This window comes from Apteryx rowi, unplaced genomic scaffold, assembly GCF_003343035.1.
Source record: "Apteryx rowi isolate R43461 unplaced genomic scaffold, aptRow1 scaffold_145, whole genome shotgun sequence".
In the NCBI taxonomy this organism is placed as follows: domain Eukaryota; kingdom Metazoa; phylum Chordata; class Aves; order Apterygiformes; family Apterygidae; genus Apteryx; species Apteryx rowi.
This window is the reverse complement of record NW_020447697.1, coordinates 767,615-786,625: the sequence shown is the minus strand read 5'-3', so window position 1 is coordinate 786,625 and position 19,011 is coordinate 767,615. Positions and strand designations below refer to the sequence as shown.

At 43.2% G+C, this 19,011-nt stretch overlaps 1 protein-coding gene across 2 annotated transcripts in view; it reads right to left on the bottom strand.

Moving 5' to 3' along the window:
- GALNT13 (polypeptide N-acetylgalactosaminyltransferase 13) overlaps nucleotides 1-19,011 on the bottom strand; it is a 143,826-nt gene that overhangs the window by 18,234 nt on the left and 106,581 nt on the right. For both annotated transcript variants that reach the window (XM_026058298.1, XM_026058297.1), the window contains exons 8-9: nucleotides 7,492-7,631; nucleotides 3,557-3,655 (exon numbers count right to left, since the gene is read on the bottom strand). In XM_026058298.1, the coding sequence (XP_025914083.1) occupies nucleotides 3,557-3,655; nucleotides 7,492-7,631 (239 nt within the window). The remainder of the gene's footprint in view (nucleotides 1-3,556; nucleotides 3,656-7,491; nucleotides 7,632-19,011) is intronic.

Below are 19,011 nucleotides of genomic sequence, written 5' to 3'. Positions count from 1 at the left end.
ATGCCCAATTATCAGTAAATTAAATATGTTGTTATATTAAAACTTTTGTCTACAGTGCTTTTAGATGACTTAATATATCAATAACTACAACTGCTTATCTAACTAAAAATGTAAGATGTGACTCCTACATTAGTCTATGGCCAAACTGGGAGCTGCAATCAGACACTCCGCTGACGTTACCAGCAAGCTCTACTCTGCTTAAAATCATGAGTTAACATGCCTCTCTGTTTTTCAAATCTGGCCTGAGTATTAATACGGGAAAAGATTACTCCATAAAATATACTTGAGGACTTCTTCTTTAGAAAAGTCTCCGGAGCTGAACAGCACACATGTTTATACCCATTCTCAGAAGCAAATTGTCAGAGGATACAGATAAATCCTTAGAGACCATGATTTTATATTAAAAAAATCTTTCTACATACCACTGCACAGAAACTGTTCTGATCTGAAAGGCATTTAAGAATACATATCTTTACTGCGAATGGGAAAAGGATAAAATGTCTATGAAACATTACAGTTTTTCAAGACCATTACTTAGAACTAACCCGCAAAAAACAGCCCTCTAACGGGCCTCTAGCAACCCATATGTTTTTTAACTGTCAGCGAGTACTGAGTCTGAGCTTTCATTACAAAATATTGCCAGAAGGAAGTAACGTTCACCTTATATGTTTACTAAAATCTATAAAACACTCGTTCGTTCTGTTGTCACCCTGCAACAGATGCCACCAGGTAAATTAATACTGTGGAAAATCCTGGCTGATATAACTCCACATTCATTAAAAATTAATCCTGACAAACACTGAGCATTCTGTTGGAATCATAATTTCTGACGCGTTCCTTTCCAAACATTTTCTTCCCTACGGAACTTACATAACCAAGATTAAGAGCACAGGTTTACCATGTCTGAACATTTGTTTGCATCGAACTTGGGAGACTGTGGGTAAGCGCCAAATATTGCAATAGCGTGTGCATTCATTTTATTTGAAAAGATTATCATAACTGATTGCACAAAGACAGGTGCAATGAGAAGATGATACCAGATATTCAGCGCCTCACTGAATATTTCAGTCTCTAGAGCCAGGAACTGAGAACGAGAGCCGCGAGCCCCAACTGAAGAGGCGCCCATGACATCCTTACAGGTCTCCTGGAACATCCTCACAGACGAGCTGATGAGCTGCTTCACGGTGAGGGTGGTTGCACACTGGAGCAGGTGGCCCAGGGACGTTGTGGAGGCTCCATCCTCGGAGATATTCACAACTGAACCGGACACAGTCCTGGACAACCTACCCCAGGTGACCCTGCTGGAGCAGGGGGGGTTGGACCAGGCGGTCTCCAGAGATGCCTCCAACCCCAGCTGCTCTGGGACTCTGGGAAGAGGTTTTGCACTGAAGCAACTTTCTTTCCACTTCCCATTTCAAGCCTCTGTGGTCAATGCATTGAGGCAGGCTCTAAAAGACTGAATATCCACCACACTGTCTCTTCTTCATAAGGGACTATAGGAGATTTTACTGATGACGACACGCAAGAAGAGGAGCACGGCAGGACTCAGCAGGGTCTGCACGGGGTGGTGGGCCGCGTTCCTCGGGGCAGGGGCAGCCGGGGCCTTGCAGTCTGCACTCAGGGAGGACTCACGGTCCTCACCGACCTTTGCACCATCCTGAACACAAGCGGCCAGCTTTCCATCACCGCATGGAAGAGTCAATTGCTAAGAAAGTTGCATTTATCATATTTCTGCTATTGCTTACTTACTGCTGTGATATTTGTACATAAAACCCACCAAGCTGTTTATCTAGAAATAACATCTCAGTTGGGAAAAGCACTCATTTTCAGCTGTTGCCTGCATTAATCTCAGCCTTACAGTCAGCTACCCCATCAAACATCATCTTCATTAATGAAATACACAGAGAACTTTGAAAATAAAGGGATTTAATAAAAGTATTTATCTCCACACTGTGTAATAAAACAGCTCTTACAACTTTCTGTGGCTGCTCTGCTGTAATACAAAGAGACAAAAACAAGCCACTAGTCTAAAAACCAGATGGAATAAATCACAAATAGAGAAGCAACTGCAGGGCTGCAACAGTGAAAACACAGAACCAAGGTCTGCAAAATTCACCGTAACTACCATAGTCCTCGCTAACGGGCTTTACCAACACACTGCCAAAATGAAGGTATGTTTGTTAGTTTCTTGATTATAGCATTTTGTTGACAAAAAGCAGGTTTATTGCCATACCTAGTACATTAAAGCTCTAGATCTGAAAAAAAGGACTAGAGTGCTAAAAAGAGAAAAAGAACACTGATTCTTGAAATCTGCTTGTTGTTTCGTCTCCTCCTCAGCGGAGGAAAGGAGCCCGGCTGAGGACGCGTCCTTGTTTTCCCGGTGACTGCCGGCGGCCCAGGGAGCTTCTCTCCCGGCGGCCGGGGTTGCCCTCCCTCCGCCAGCTCCCTCCCGCCGAAGCTTCGCAGCAATCCTGAAGCGCAAGAGCTGCAGTCGTGAGGCCGCGTAATCCTTCGGGCCTTCTCTTTAATAACATCCTCCGCCGGTCCGCGTGGGCTTGCAGATTTGGTTATTGTTACAAGCAGAGGCCCCGCATTCAGCATAACCACAGGAACAGACGACATTGCCATGGAAACACAATAAGAGACCAACCATTACGCCCATCCAGATGATTGTAGGCAGAAAAAACACAGACTGTTTCGCCCTCTGCCAGGCCACTGAAAGGAACAATTTTCTTCTAAAATAGTGCAAACCCAGAAATCAGCTGTGGGGGAAAAGGCATGATAAGGACGGGTCGTTCTTTCCTGTCCAATTCTGGAAGCAGACTAATAGTTGTTTGCATGATTCATATGCAGTCAGTGTTGGAGGAGTCAACAGCAGGTACCTTCCTTCTTAAAAAAACATCATTAGCGAAGGAAAGCCAACTCCCCCACCCCAAGAGATTTACGCACAAAGCTCATATTCACCACCCACTGAAACCGCATCCCCACCAGAGCTGATGTCAGGACAGGGCTTTGCATGTTCTTCCACGTAACGCAGAGAAAACAGTCCTAAGATTGCATTTAACTGCGCGATGGAATTTGTAGTTTTTACTTTACTGATTGTTAATAGTGACCAGATTGTAACCTAGTTAGAATTAGGATGTTTAGTAATCTAGTTAGGATTATCTGAAATACTCATGTCAACGTAACGACAAATCCTCCAGCTTTATACTCGGACAACAACTCTCAAACGAAAGGTAACATGTTGTGATCCAACACATCCGCCTGTGAGCTGCAACGAAACACACGTTTCTATCATGACAAAATCACACGGTAGCAGGGACAAAATACCCTACATGTTGAGCCATAAGTAGCACTTGCTTGTTTAAACACTATACACACAAAAATAATAGTCCATTTTCTGTGGAAAGGAAGAAATGCTCACAGGAGAAACGAGCACTAGCCCTACCTGGGACGAATTCGGTCTGGTCGGTAACTGCTGGGCCTACGGATAAGCAGTAGGGACTGAAGACTGAAGCAATTACTGCACAGACAATAAATAGTTTGGGTTTCTTACCTGATTTCCTCCCATGCCATGGCAGTTGAAAATGCCCACTTTTTCATTTTCCTTGCGGCCCATGTTGTCTAAACACTGATTGGTTTCAACATTTCTGATCTGAAGAAAGGAAAAGATGAAACGCTCCTTGAAAAAAAAGTCTGTGAATGTCCTATTTTTGCAGAATAAAACACATAACTGCATGAAAAAGTACATATTTGTGCACTCAGCTGTATGAATGTTTTAAGTTCCAATGTTCAAGTACATCACATTCACAATATCTCCAAAAAAAAAAAAAAAAAGAAAATGATTACAAAGGAGTACAATGAGTGAGGTTTTAAATTAGATATTAACTGTGAGCATGAACAGCATTCAAGCCGAATCTCATTCAGCGCACCATGTTGTCTTATTTACCAAGCAAAATCTGTTTTCATTTCTAAACACCACAAAACCAAGGGTTGCCCCACGAGGTGCACGTGTCTTTCCTCCCAGCCGGCCGCCCCCGCTCCCGCACGGCACGGCACGGCAGAGAGCTGCAGTCCACCAGCTTCTCCCCTGTGTCCTCCCAGACAAGGGTCCCCCGGGCAGCTTTTTCACTAACCACATTCTCTGCTCTAACACGATGGGTTGTTGCATCCAACAGATATTGCCAACATTTTTAACTAAGACTTTCCCCTCCGAACCCATTGGTCCTTGGGAGGACATATCCTACATACAGAAATAAAACCAAACAACGCAGAGAACATCTCTGCTTAAACCAAACCACGTTTTATGCCATTTCCGCCCAGCGCAGCATGGAGCAAGAAGAAGTCAGCTCTGCCAGCAGCCCGCCGGAGCTGCCCCACTAGGGATGGTCTCCTTGCAGCAGCGCCCAGCCCATGCAACTCGAGCGCGCTTCCAAGCACAAAGCGATAAAGAGCTTCGGGGCAGATGCCAGAGCATCACCCCCCAAACGTATTTTTAAAATGCACATTTACTCAGGAGGGTGGCTGAGGACCAAAGCCGACCGAGCTCCGAAGGAGGAGAGCAGCAGAGGCACCGCAGTGCCCGTGGCTTGGTCCAGCCACCCGCGACCCTGCAGCTGCATGCACCGTTTCGCTTTCTGAACCCTCCTCCTAGTTGGGCAAGTGCCCTCTGCTTCTTCCCACCTGCAACAGCACGGGGTGATGTTCTACACAAGGACGCAAAGCAAAAACATGTATTATCTCTCTCTTATTTCTTCCGTAAAACGACTCTGAAACTCCGTATTCTGAAAATGCTTCAGTGACATTTAATACAATTATCAATCATCCTGTAAATATGCCACTTTAGGAGCCTTAACAGGCACTGAAGTAAATAGTAAATCAATGCCACTAGTCTGGGCTTAAAGCAGCAGTATAAGTAAAATGAGATAGTAAAATCTGTCTATAAATTTGCTGGGAAAGAGTGGATCAACAAAACTCAGGCATCTGCTTCTTAATCCACTCCAGCATTTTTAAGCCTGCAGAAAGCAGCACTGCCTTTTGCTGGTGAAAAATCTCTTAATTTTTTAATCCTCCAAGTGCTGCTCAAGGAAAGGGCAAAGAGGCTGTAAGCAGAAACGCCGCTCGAGAGCCTGCTCGGCGGCCGACATTTGTTCACCTCGGGCTTTCGGATGATAAACACACCGCTCTTTTCCATCACTTCCCATCAGCTTTTAAAGCAAACGCCCCTTGCTTCGAGCCTCGAGGAGCTGCCCAGAGTCGGTGGGCGAGAAGGGCCGTGGCCCATGCAAGGTCACTGCAATCCCCAGACCGCATCCTAACGATGCGCTCAAACCGTAACTCAAGAACAGCAGGACTCTCCTATTGCTAAAAACCATCACAGTCTGACAATTGGGAATTATTCCAATCCTGACCAGCGAGTAAGTGGGAAAACTGCTGAAACTTCATCTTTGTTCTGGGAAAAATCCTCATTTCACATGCTACTGAGCTACTTTAATTTCGCCAGGACAAACTCAATTTCATGAAAAGCTCCCTTCAAGCCTTTTTTCTTAAATCACCTTTTTGTAGAAATAGTCTAAAGTATTTCCATGGAAAACAAGTTAGTGTTTTGCAACCCCTTGATTCATTAAAACAAACACTTACTTGAAAATTCATCTATGGTTATTACGTCCTGGGTTTACAAAATAATTCCTGTCGTGCATTTACTTTGCATCCAGTTTCAGTGTTACATGAGTAAAATGTAAAGTTAAAGAATAGTTAACAGTCACCACTTTGCAATAAGCTATAGGCCCTTTCAGAGGCATATTTTCATCCTGCTAGGAAATTCAGGTCTAATATCAAATCTATCCGGATAGGAGTTATGTTCTAATTGAAGGGGAAATTTTAGTTTCAAATAAAAACTTGGCCAGTTTCAGAATCCGCTAATTGAGTCTATGACGCATATGCTTCATAAGCTTCTTAGGAACTGCAGTTCTGTGCCACTCCACGCCTTAGAAAACTCAGTTCAAAACTGTGCCTTTCCTTTATAAAAGCAACAGTCATATTTCAATTAGCTTTACTGGCCACAGCCAAATGCAATTCAAATTAAAACGCCATATAATACTGGTGATTAATTCTAAAATGCAGGGCGGCGCTAAGCCACCAGCGAACCACGCGTGAACGCTGCCCGATTTCAAGTTATGCCTGCACTGCCCCGCAGGAAGTCGCAAGCAAATTCAGGGCGACTATCCCAAACGGGTGAAAACTACTCTCTCTTTCCAGCGCCGCTTCGAGCGCAGCGGAAGGAAAGGAAGCCTGCGGCCCAGCCCTGAACGCTCCTCACGTTCAGATCGCGCTGCGTTAGAGACCGGTTTTCTCGTGTTTAGCACAAAACCGGCTCTTAGCAGCGGCGGACGCGGGGCGCAGGAGGACAGGTTGCATTGCAGCTCCCCGTCGACGTTGACGTCGACGCCGGCGCCAGCCCCGCGGCGGGGGCGCTTGCAGCTGCAAGGCGGGCAAATTGCCCTGAGAAACGCACCTCGGGGGTTCTGGGTTTTTTTTTGGAATTGTCCATCACTGCTGATCGGACCTGGGCTGAAAGTGTAAAAACCCCCTTTCCCGCTCAACGGGCAGCCAGCAGCTCCGTCTTCCAGCCTCAGCTGCAACCTGCCGCTCCCGCCGGAGTGTCTGTTCCCATGGAAACCGCAGCCGTCTCGGGGAAAACACGCTGTTTTTAATAACTGCTTTATTATTTTCACATAGGTCTGTTTTCCAGGCTGACAATATGATACAGAACTGTACTATCTGACAACTGTTAGATGAGCTTTCTCCTTGCCGTATAACCATGTTTGACTTTATTTTGTCATGGTTAAACTAGAAACCCTACCGTGACTTTTGTTTTTCACTGCAAGTTTCAATAGTAGATTACCTTCCTGGAGGTAATAAAGCCATGCGTTCTTTTGACTGCTCTTCTATCAGGAGCTATCTTTAAATCAAAGCATTCGAGAGCTTTTAAAAGTCAGCTTAGACACAACTCAATAGAGTATTTTTAATAGTAAATTATCTGAATTGTGAAGAGACTTCAGTTCTTGCTTCTACTCACATTCATCAGATTTTTTAGGTATGTTTGTGATACTCAGCTCTAGGCAGCCTTGCTGGAAAACACAGCATAAATAAACAAAACCATTTCACTTTAAAAAAAGGGCTTATTCTACTCTACATATATACACATTATTTAATAATTTATAAGTATTAGTCACAATCATTGTTTTTCCAACATACTACTCAATTTGACAGATACATTTTTAATGATGAACATTTTCAGAGTAGCAACACACCCTTAGGAAGGATTCAGAGAAAAGATAACCTGCTCAAGATAAAAGATAAATCAATACAGAGAATCTTCACGAGCTCCTCCTCCGTTTCTCCAGAAACACTCCGTCTTATTAGTAGTGACCCCATTTGCACTACTTACCTATTGTTTTAATTTGGTTTAATAAAGTAAATAATTCATACCTCACCAAGTGAGTAATAGCGCCTTGGAATCTGGGAGTCTGGATAGATGTTTTCCAGGTACCACGAGAAGGGTTTGCACTGCAGGGTCTCTCTTAGTGCTTTTCTCACTGATACATCACCATAATCCACTTTAACAACACCTGAAATTTTTAAGAGAATACATGATTGAAGTACAGTTTCTGTATAGCTGCAAAGAATAAATCACTGATCATTTTCCAGTTTTCATGATTTCCCTTTAATTATCATCCATTTGCTATAATTATAACATTGTATGAATACAAGTGCAGCTGCTGCAACACATATCTTTACAAGCATTAAATAAATGATTTAGCAAATTGAAATGCTTGAAAATTGTACTTTTTTCTTCTTTACAGATAATTTACCAATCTGGAAAGGCATGGTCATTGAATTTTTTGATTTCTTCATATTCCCAAATATTAAAGCCCATTCATTTAGGCGGTCAGGACCAAATTTCAATTGGATAGAATCCAAGTATTTCAGACCAAATCACAATTCACCTAACTTCTCTTTCACTAAATGCTGCACCAGGTTTATTTGATGTGATACTCTCAGAAAGAAACCCATATCCATCCACATTTTTACAAACCATTTTTCAAAAGCATCTCACTAGTGTTTCCAAACATGCACCGTTCTGAGAGAAATAACTGGAGCGAAGCATGGCTGTTTTATTTAAGTAATCAAGAGTTAGTTTACAACTGCAGGAGGCTGACGGAAAACAAAACTTTCACCAGAAAGGCTTCCCACTCCTTCCACATCCCACCGGACGGGAGGACGCACTGGGGAAGGGGAGGACCATCTCAGCCCTCTCGGTCGAAGCTGTCCTACTTTCCATGTCACAACTAAATCGTCACCGCGTCTGGCACTGTCTTTCCCCCAGCAATTCTTTACACTGGAGACCTGAGTTTGCGGCACTCAGCTGGCCACCAGCAAGGAGTGTTGCACGGGTCACAACGCAGGAGACACAGTTTACAGAAGAGAAGAAAGCAGACAGGAATCAGCAAAAGGGAAAATCAACTAGCAATCCTTTACATACTAAAAGCATGGTCCACGTTCTTATTTAAATTAGAGGAATACACAGTGCTTCCAAGAACCACACAGACTTCCAAAACTTCTTGTATGTCTTTATGATAGCAGTATGCACCCTGGAAAGAAAAAAACAGCTACATACAGAAGACAGACTCAAAGAGATCAGAAATGATCTTGCATCAGACACAAACACACATATCATACATTTAATGACACGTATACATTAACACTGCTGAAAGATGAAGTTCAGGAAAAAGATGGCTTGAAATCTACACCGTAAGTACAGGAATAAGTTCCTTACTCCTCCTAAGCTTGGAAGTGTTCTCAAAGCCCTTGAGATCTAGCACTTGCCTTCCAACCAGTATGGGCTAGGTTATATAAAGAGCCTTTGCCCAGCTCCCTGCTCGTACTGAAGTCAGTGGCGATTTTGCTGTCGGCAAACGGTAGCAGAGTTCATCTGACATGAGCGCTCCCGGAAAGCCCACCCAGAACATGCATAGTTCATGAGGCAAGAGTAGGCAAGCTCAGCTTTACGCCTTCCCAATAGCTTCTGAAAACGAGGGATAAAAATCAATCATGTTGAGAAGAAATCTGTCAGACATAACAGTTTTAGTGCTAAAAAAGGGGAAAACTTAATACATTCAACTTCTTAACCTTTTATATGAAGAAAGTGTAACAGGTAAATACTATTTTCATTTTACACCCTCTTACCAAGTTGACTTCTTTGCAGCTTTGCAGATGACTTTCAGAGTTTAATATAAAACTGAACCAGTAGCAGGCAAGACCCTTTTCAGTACTGACATATATTTTCAATACTCTAGATCTTCAGGGAAGAATGGGATAGCTAAGGAAGGTAGAGTACCTCACAGGAAGAAATATAAAGGCCAATCCAAAAGTCCTTGCTACTTGGCCATATTGAGTTATTAGGAACCAGAACCCCAAAAGCATCTGAAAAAAATAGTTAAAAAATATGCTCTGTATTCTAATTTAATCTCAGATGAGGGATTTCCTGTGAAAACGCCTTCAAAAGAAATAGTGGAAGCCAAAACACTAGTTTCCAATATGCAGCTGATACTGGCTTATTCCCATCGTACCACATGAGACAACTCCTCGCAGCACTTCAGCCACACGCCAGACATTTGAACGGCAGTAAATTACTACATCCGCATAAAGCTTTCTTTGAGTCACATTAATCTGCCGAGGTTTAGGACTGCCCTCCTTGCCCATCTTCCATGCTTCGCTGCAACAGGAGCTCGCTGCAAATGCTCCCACGGAGTTTGCTCCACTGTAGAACATGCCACCACGCTGACATCAAAACATCTCTCAGAGGACACTGAATTTGGTTAATTTTCAATTTGAAAAACCACAAAAAGGGCTTTTATAATTGTGAAATATCATATCAAACTCCAAGTTTATAGCCAGTTTACAACAGCTATACAACTATCTACAGTTACCACTACTAATTCTTTATCAGTGTTGGGATTTCGGAAATAGTTCCTCAGCCTACTGGTCTTTATTTTGAAATACATTTTTAGGCAGATTAGTAGCATATTTATTTTTCTCAGTATTTTAAAGAAGTGCTCTATATAACTCCAATGCATCCAAATACAGAGTGAGGATATTCTGGTCACGAAGTCTGATTTACTGGTTTTCAGCCAGTTTTGAGTCCATGGAGGTAGCACTATATTTAAAGAATTTCAGCTCATACTTTGAAAGACATTACCAGATTTGTAACCTAGCTGGGTTTCAGTTATATGTTGCATTCCCGTCATCTTCTACTTTCCATTATTTATGGGATCTTTTCTGAAATGATTATAGAGGTAAAACTCCAAGGATACTAGCATATTCTCCTAGGAAATCAGGCCATAAAGCACAAGATGCTATCAATTTTTAAAGAAACTCAGTAAGCAACAACAGTTGAACTATTCATTCCTATTAAAAAATTTTCAAAAAAATTCTTATCTGTATTTCCCAAATATTTACCTGTTATGTCTTTGAGAAATTAGGCTAATGCATGACTATTTAATTGTAGGATATGATTTAAATCTAGATAATTAAATAAAATACAGGATACTCTGCAAATTATTGCTACAGGCTAAAATCAAGCAAGTGCTCCTGGGGAAGCACTTTAGCCTGATAATAATGACTGGGGGTGACTGATGCATAATCAACACCATATCGGCAAAAATTCCTCGGAAACTGGAAGTGCTTGGTCGATGCCAAGAAATTAAGCGGTACTTAGGCAAGCCTTAGGGAAGCATGAAATTTTAACATCTCCACTGAGAGAACGGCAGCCTGGCCCCTCGCCACCAGGTATGCAACGGGGCAGAGCGGCAAGGGCAGGGGCCGGCTCCTGCCTGTGAGCTGAGTCCAGGGGGATGCCGGAGGGACGGGCAGGACGCCGGATGCCACGGAAGGATGTGTGGGGCCAGAAAGGTTTGGAGGCATGGGGAAAACCTATGCCTGGCTACAGTATCTCCAGTAATGTATTCTGGCAGATTTTATAAACACTTATTGTTAAAGGATTTGAAGGGTTTTTGTTTTGTTTTGTTTTGTTTTTAATTGAAAGAAATAGAGGTAACACACCAGCTGTTCTGGAATCAAGGAGATTCATCACAGAATTTCCTTCTACTGTGTTTCAGGGAACAAAAGCATTCAAAGGTCAGTATTATGGTTGTTATTTAGCATTTTACTTTTTGAAATGTCAACTTTTGTCTAAGTACAACTCATCACGTACGTGAATAGTCCTGTGCGTATCGATTCATTGTTTAATTTAACACATACTAGCTAAAACACACTGGTTAAGCAAATATAAGTGCTGCTGAACTAGATGGCCTCCTGAGGTCCTCTCCAACCTGAATTATTCTATGATTAGAAGTGAGCAGTGTGCAGGAGCACCTCAGCTTTTATGCATCCAGTGCCCACGTGATTTTGAGGCTGATTTTGAGCGGAAGGTGTTCACTTGTACTTGAGAAGTAAGATTCATTAAGGTAATTCATGCTTGCTACTCCAAACTAGAGGCATGTGAAACCATTAGTCATTCTTAAAAGCCTGGAAGGGCCTTAAAATTATCATCAGCAGAAATGAAGCATTTCCAAATTCACCATTAGAAAGAAAATGTGGATATCAGTCTTCCTCTCTTCTTCATCGTTAGCTTTTCTGCTTACAGCAGTGCTAGTCAGTCTCATTTGACAACGGGCTTATGATGCAGAAACGTGGTAAAGGGTTAATTTAAAATTCCAGCTAAGATAAGGTCTCATGATTCAAAGGATGCATAAGGACATTTTCCTTCAATAGTTGCAATGGGTTTAACACTTGTCAAATGGGTTTTTATCTTAAGACAACATGTCCTTAGAAGCACTGAGACCCTCCTGTTCATTTCAGTGTGCCTAACCCCCATGCTTCTGCTAATCAGCATCTTACGGCTGCTTTGTTGGTATTTCTTTTGCATGGAGATTACCCATTTAGAACTTTTTGTCAGTAAAATTGGCAATAATTCTGAAAGGAAAACTTTTACGGCTCTCTGCCTCCAAGATCACACACTTATCTTGGTCTGACAGCCACAAGAATCCTTCAAATGAAGGTAACAGCAAACGGAAGAAGAACGTCACAACGAGATGCCTAAGCTACGGTGTGAAAAGCGCTCCTGTAACTTGCGTGTGATGGCAGCGTGGTGGGGTACCACGCTGGAGACTCGAAGGTCTATCCTGAAGACTGTTTCTGCGAGGGCCAACACGAGAACAGGAACTCCTCATCACGTTGTCCGCCAAACCAGCGTGCTTCTGCGACGTCCCTGAGCAGGGAGGCACGCTCGGGCAGGAGTCCCTCCAGCACTGCGCTGGCACTGCGAAGCATCTGCTGTCCTCCACGTTTAGCCGGACGCAAAGGCGGCAGTATTTTGATGAAGTCAACAGGCAGTTGCACTTTTACCTGTAACGTTACGCCAAGGGAACAGTACAAACAGTCCAAGAATAAACTTTCCTACACTGAACAAATCTGCACTGCTTGCAGAAACCACGCTCTAACAACAAACCAAAAACCTTAACTGCTTCCATGAGCTCTACAGCCACCACAGCCTTGAAAACCAGCTATACAAGACAACTTGGATCAGACGACTTTACTGAAGCGTCTCTCTGTTACCACGACAGGACCGAAGAAGCAAAGACTGGGGAGAACACGCCTCGGTATTGGGTAGGATATTAACAGGGTTGTTGCACAAGTTTTGCCTGAAGAATAGTTGTCGTTCATAAATACTGATGGTGGAAAAATAAAGACGCTTGCCTGACTTTAGAAGCCATCTCTGCATGTGCACTGCATAGAACCAATCTGAAAACATCTTTGCTCTTTGAAAAGAGGAACTTTTTCACCATTTATGTATGCTTTAAGGGCAAGCTTTTACTGGAAAGGGGGAGTGGACGACAGCGACTGGGTGCCACTTCTTGGGGAAGAGAGATGTGTTACTGCTGCTGTTTGTGCCACTCAGTTCTTATCTATAATTAAGCTAACCTTCCTCATGGGAAGGCACTCAAGGTGTCAGGAAAAAACCAATATCTGTGTTTCAAAGTGCTTTGCACCGCAGGGATCTGATAAGGCTGAACATGAGGAAAAAGGATATTAGCATGGTTGCAGCCCGCGATCGCAACCACCACAGCCGCCCCCACCGCGCGCACGTTGCTATTCTCTCTGCGCACCGCGCCAGAAGCAGTCTCTCGGCGAAAATACCCTGTGCACTCAGCGAACACCCTGCCTCTATTTCGTTTTCCCCTACCAAAAACGCTCCCTGCTACGACCCTGCGATTCTGACAGGTTCTCCTTCTCCAAAGCAGCTCTGGCACGCACGCAACACACGTTATTCACGTGACGCGCAGCTCCGCCAGCGCACGCACTCTGCTCTTCCTTCCAGCAAGAACCGCATTTGTACAGACCTCGAGTGAGCTGTTACGTTCCCTTCTGCTCAGTTTAAAACCAACCTAATATGAATCAATACCTATTTAGTGTCACTGCTTGCTAAATAATCAATAGGACTTGGAGGACAGACAAAATACAAACTCCGCTTATATTTAAATAACAAAATGGGAGTGAAACGTCCTTGAATGGAAGAAAAATACAACATCAGAAGCAGCTACAGAAAGGGTGGCGTGCAAGAGAATGGATTAAAAATATCTCAGGGAAGGAAGCAGATTAGTTTAACAGAGCAGATGTGTTTCAAGCAGAACAAATTGAATCGTTGCAGAATTGCACTGCTCCTGCATTTTTTCTAATGGGTGTATTCTGCAAATATGTATGCAAGGATACAGTTGCAAAATTGGGTAAATGTACCATTTCTGCAGAAGACGACATTTACTCATGATGATAAAGATGGAAGCATTTCACTGGAATGAAATACAAAGTTGCAGAACTGGGAATAATTTCCTTTGTATAACAATAGTACTTAGAAAACTTAATCCAGATTCAGCTCTTGCGGTCTTTCGCTGCCTTACAAAAATTAAGAGAAAAAAATTGTTTCATTGAACTAGTATTGTAGTGTGCGCAAATGGACAGCATTGTGAACAGAGAAGACAGCTTATGCATCTCTCTCTGTAGTTCAGTTTTGAAAATGTGCATTGCCTTGCAAAGTAGCCAGCTTATTATTTGGGATGCTCCATTTAAATTACAAAGCTAAGAAGCGAGTTGGGAGGCTATTCAGAAACTCCAGAGCTGGAGATGGCTTTGTTTGTCTGATTTTTGCTTCTTTTAAAACCAAAGCGGCATTCAGATTTGTTAAGTTTTTCATAGGATTAAACATGGCAATGTGCTAAACTAAAAATGAGATGCAAATCGGAAGGTCTGGTATGACATAAATTACAGAGAAGGAGTGAGAATATTTGCTAATAATTTTAGAAGAATACCAGTTTCTGTCTCAACACGGTTCAACCAGTGTCTTTGAGGACACGTCTATCCAGCACGCTTCCTTTGCCTTGAAGACGACGGAGGTGAGTGCTTAGGAAGCGCGTGTGATCAGCGCCGGAGCGACAGTCCCACTCCTTCCCTCGCCGGCACCGCGGAGCGATCCATCCCTGCGGCTGCGCGGGGCAGCGGTTACACATCATCACACCATTCCTGCACACTTTCCACAGCTCTTACAATGCAATTCAGAAAACAATACTTGTACTGCTGCACGCTTACAAAATGCAGGGACGTCCATTTTATATCTGTATCAAAAGCAGGCAAATTAATTGGCAACTCGTACAATTTCTGATCAGCCAAAAGAGTGAAGAAGTTGCCGGTGGGACTCTTTGACATGACTCACTCACACAGTCACAAAAACACACGTAACAGACAAAAAAGCAAAACAAAGAATGTCCTGACTAAGCCCCCCCCCCAACCTTAGATCCCTCTAAGAGGTTCCTACATTAATTCATCAGCAATTTAAGATAAATATAAGTTGCAGTTTCATAATATGAAATATGGTATTGCGTCCAAGTTTTGCATGGGAAAACAGGTCAGCTATATGTGCTTGGGGAAAGTAAGCTGCAGATTTCTACCATACAACAGTATTATTGCTCAAGAAAAGCAGTCAATAATTGTCAATATTTCTGCAAATAAAGCATTGTCATGATAGTGTGCTGCACTTTTAAAGCTTCTTCTGTCAAAAAGAATAAGACTAAATGATGTTTTACCCTATAAACAAACATGTAATTTAGGCTACTTACATATGCATAATTTAGACAGAAAAACATAGGCTTAGTGAGACTAATTAACCCTTACACTACCACTTCGGTCCAGAGATGAAAAGAAAAAAAAAAATCAATTTTACCAGAACAGGTATTTTATGGTTAAAATTAATCATGTGTAAAGATGTTGTACAGCCCACACCTCAGGAAAGCATTTAAGAGAATGCAAAACCAAAGAGAATCTAGGACCTCACCTGTGACTTTTGCTTTAAACATCTAGCACCAAAGATTAAAGTAAAGTAAAACTATCAAGGTACTACAAGAAGAATTTTGATACCGAAAAAGTTTTTCCTGTGGAAACAATAAACCCCAGCTACATTCCAGACATTCTTTGGAATGAAACTTATGGAAAATTAATTGTTCCTGGGAAATTTTGTGTCTTTTAGTAATGCTTAAGGGTAACATGAATCAAAATTGCACTGCTTGGACTAGAAGACAGCAATGACACATGCAGAGCTGGTTTCAGTTATCCGGGTGCCGAAGCGTTCATAACAGCGAACACATTTTTGTAGCGGGGAAAAGTACCGAACACCTTCATGAAGGACCACTACATTCACGGTGTTTTCACATTTAAACGTTTGTTTTCTATTGACATTCATTGTATTAAGAGTAGACAACTAGGTTAGATAGGTTACTCTGTAGGTATCCTAGTCCGATGAATCTCTTTTTGAATGTCCACGCAACCCTACAAAACAGGGATTTTTCCCAACTCAGAGTATCATTTTAGAGAGGAAAAAAACACACACACACACACACACAGAGTATTCAAAAACATATCTGACATTACATGGTATTTCAATTCTGGACACACTATGCTATTCACGAGTGTATTATTTTTGCCAGTCTGTTTGCATTTTATGTATATTAACAAAAATAAAGGTTTTCTTACTACTCTTCTCTATCAGCTGAAAAGCTACATGAGACAGGTCATCAGAGACTTGTAATATGCCTCACAAGGGTTACCTTCAGGAAAAACCATAAAGAAAGCCCTGAGGCAATGGTCTGTCCACCCACTCTTTACACTCCTTCTTATTGCAAATTTAATACAATATTCTTTGCAAACATAAGGGTGCAGTAAGTGACACATAAGATAAAACAATAATTTGATCTGTCTTGATTCAAGTATATTAATTATGTGGGGGGCACTTCTGTGTTTTTTGATCTACAAATGTTGTGTTTCCTCTCTTCTAAGACATTTTACAAATGACATTCATGAAACAGGAACAACATCTAGGAAGAAAGGTTTCAAGCTCTCTTTTAACTGCAGCTTTAGGTTAGGACAGTATTAGTAGGTTGTGACCTCTGGAACAACTACAAGATAAGACAAACCAAATTGCCACATCCCTCTCGTAAGTAGCTTTGAATTAAATCCAGCCAGATGACCCCCAAAACTAAGCCAAGCAACTTCAACCTTCAAGGCAGCTGCTGGTATTAACAAGTCAGTATTCAGCTCACCACTGCCGTGTTTCCGAGGCCAGTCATTTTTTCAGCCAGGAAGAGCAAATTTCCACCTTTCCAGGCTTGTCAGTATTCTTCTTTCCTCGTAAGCCCACCGTTGCAAGAGATTTCCTCAAGTCTTCCGAATAACGTGCACATTTCAAGCCTAGTTAGATGGCCCCGAGGGGACGCCTGGCACGAGGGACGGGAAGAAGAGATTGCACAGGGAAGAACCAGAGGGACGGAGGAGCGGCCATGCACATGTGGGCACACGTGCAAGCCAAAGGGTGGCCAGATTCCTACCGCCTCATTGGATCGTGGACGCCGTAATAAGGAATTATCTTGAAAAAACGTTATTTTTATTCTCACACTTTGGTTTTGAAGGCACAGGATTTGAAGTACCGACCATTTTCTCATCTTGATGTATTTGAAACCAGGCACAAGCAAAAACGATGCCCAACAGTCCTTTTCATAAAACGTGCAAAGAAGTGTTAACGCAGAGCCCTGCACATCGAGCGCACAATTAACACAAGCTGAATTTGAAAGCGCCCAGACCCCAAACAGCTCACGCTGCACACTGCTTCCTCGCTCCGAGCACGTAGCTCAGAAACGGCTCGGGCCCCAACCGTCTGCTGCGGCAAGACATCCCCTGCCGACCTCAAACAGACTCACCCTCACCAAGCACAAGAGAAAATCACTGAAGTGGCTGCTGTTGCTCTGTGAAGCTGCAGAGCAGGAAATATCAAACTTCCCACTACATTCAGTTCATCTTTTATGCATGCAATCACCCAAAATCAGAATTACGGGAAAACAGTTTTGATATATTTTATACATTTCCCATCCAGAGCATACACTCATTTCTGCACATCAGTCTCTGACTTTCTTTAGACACAGAGCGCGATTTCTGCATACAGTTCCTGCCGCGGTGTTACGGTCTGCTCTTTCAAGCAAATAACAAGTGCTCTACACGGGAAAACGTACGCAGCACTTCGTAAGCTTCTGCAATAAAAAACCTAGGGAGGTAAGCGTGGGATGGACACTTGCAATCAGTGAAACCTGCCTAACGAGGTGCAAGGACCCGCTGCCCTCCCCTGCAAGCCTTACCGCAACTACAGTTTTTAGGGATTAAAATACGCGATCGCTAGAATTGCAGCGAGCTGGTAACGATGGCCATAACTGTGGTTTTGCTCACTTGGAACGCTAACGACAAACGGGGAGCCAGCAGAACAGCATCCAGCAGAAACTGGGACGGCGTTCAGGGCAAACGCTTTCTAGTACATAGTTCACTCAACTGTTGCACTTTTGCTGTGTTTTTGATTCTTTTTCAGCATTAGTAGCTGAGTAGCTTTGGTGAGTAATTCCTGAGCGCTAAACTGTTTGTGAAGAGCATCGTTCTCTTTTCAGAGAGGTGCTTTTGCCAAATTACGTTGGCTGCACGAATCTGATCGGTCCAACAAAGATCCGGGGCTGAATATGGGCACTGGAAATATACGGACTTTCAAAAAACGCCACTCAGGACACACTTTCAAGTTCTGGTTGGTACAAGCAGTGCCGTCAGCGAGCTCGTTTCAGAGCGGTGGCGGAGGCGGAGGCGAAGGCAGGGTCCGGCCGGCCGACCCCGCTTCCCCCATACCCCTCGGCACAGACCGACGCTCGCCGCAAGAACCGGCGGCCTTGGCGCAGCTCTCATTTCAGACACCTTCGCACCTAGCCGTGCTAAATAGATATGTGTGTATACACACGCACACGCAATTTTTCAAATAAACAAGTAAATAACAGCTTTTATTAGAAACAGTGAGTAACGCTGCACGTACCTTGCAGAGTGCTTGCTTCTGTTCAATGTGTGTTTTTCTCAATCAATATGAAGAGCTGAGCAGCACTCACAAGAAGCCCAATAAGCAGGGACTGCTAATGTGATTCAGCAGTGTTAGTGCCTTAAAAACATTAGCAGAGGAACAACAGAAAAAAGGTACTTCTTGATTCAGAAAAGAAGAGAGAAGCTGCCATGCGCACCCCTTCTCACCCCTACCTCTAAGGCATCTCAGGCAAGGATCGTGCGCGCCGTAACTCCGAAGACATTTATGCATGAGGAGTCCAAGAGCATCTTCCGTGCTCAGGAGCGCTCACACGAATGCATTTACACGTCTTGGGCCCCGGGAACGCCTGGCCCACAGAACGACGGCTGACTTGCAGCATGCACTGCATCGCTCGCGCCGCGTCCAGCACGACCGCCGAACTGCACGGGAGAGCCGGTCGAGCAAGGGAGTTAAGACAGGCCCGCTGCTAACTGCAATGCCGAAAAGCTTGTATTAAACATCATACC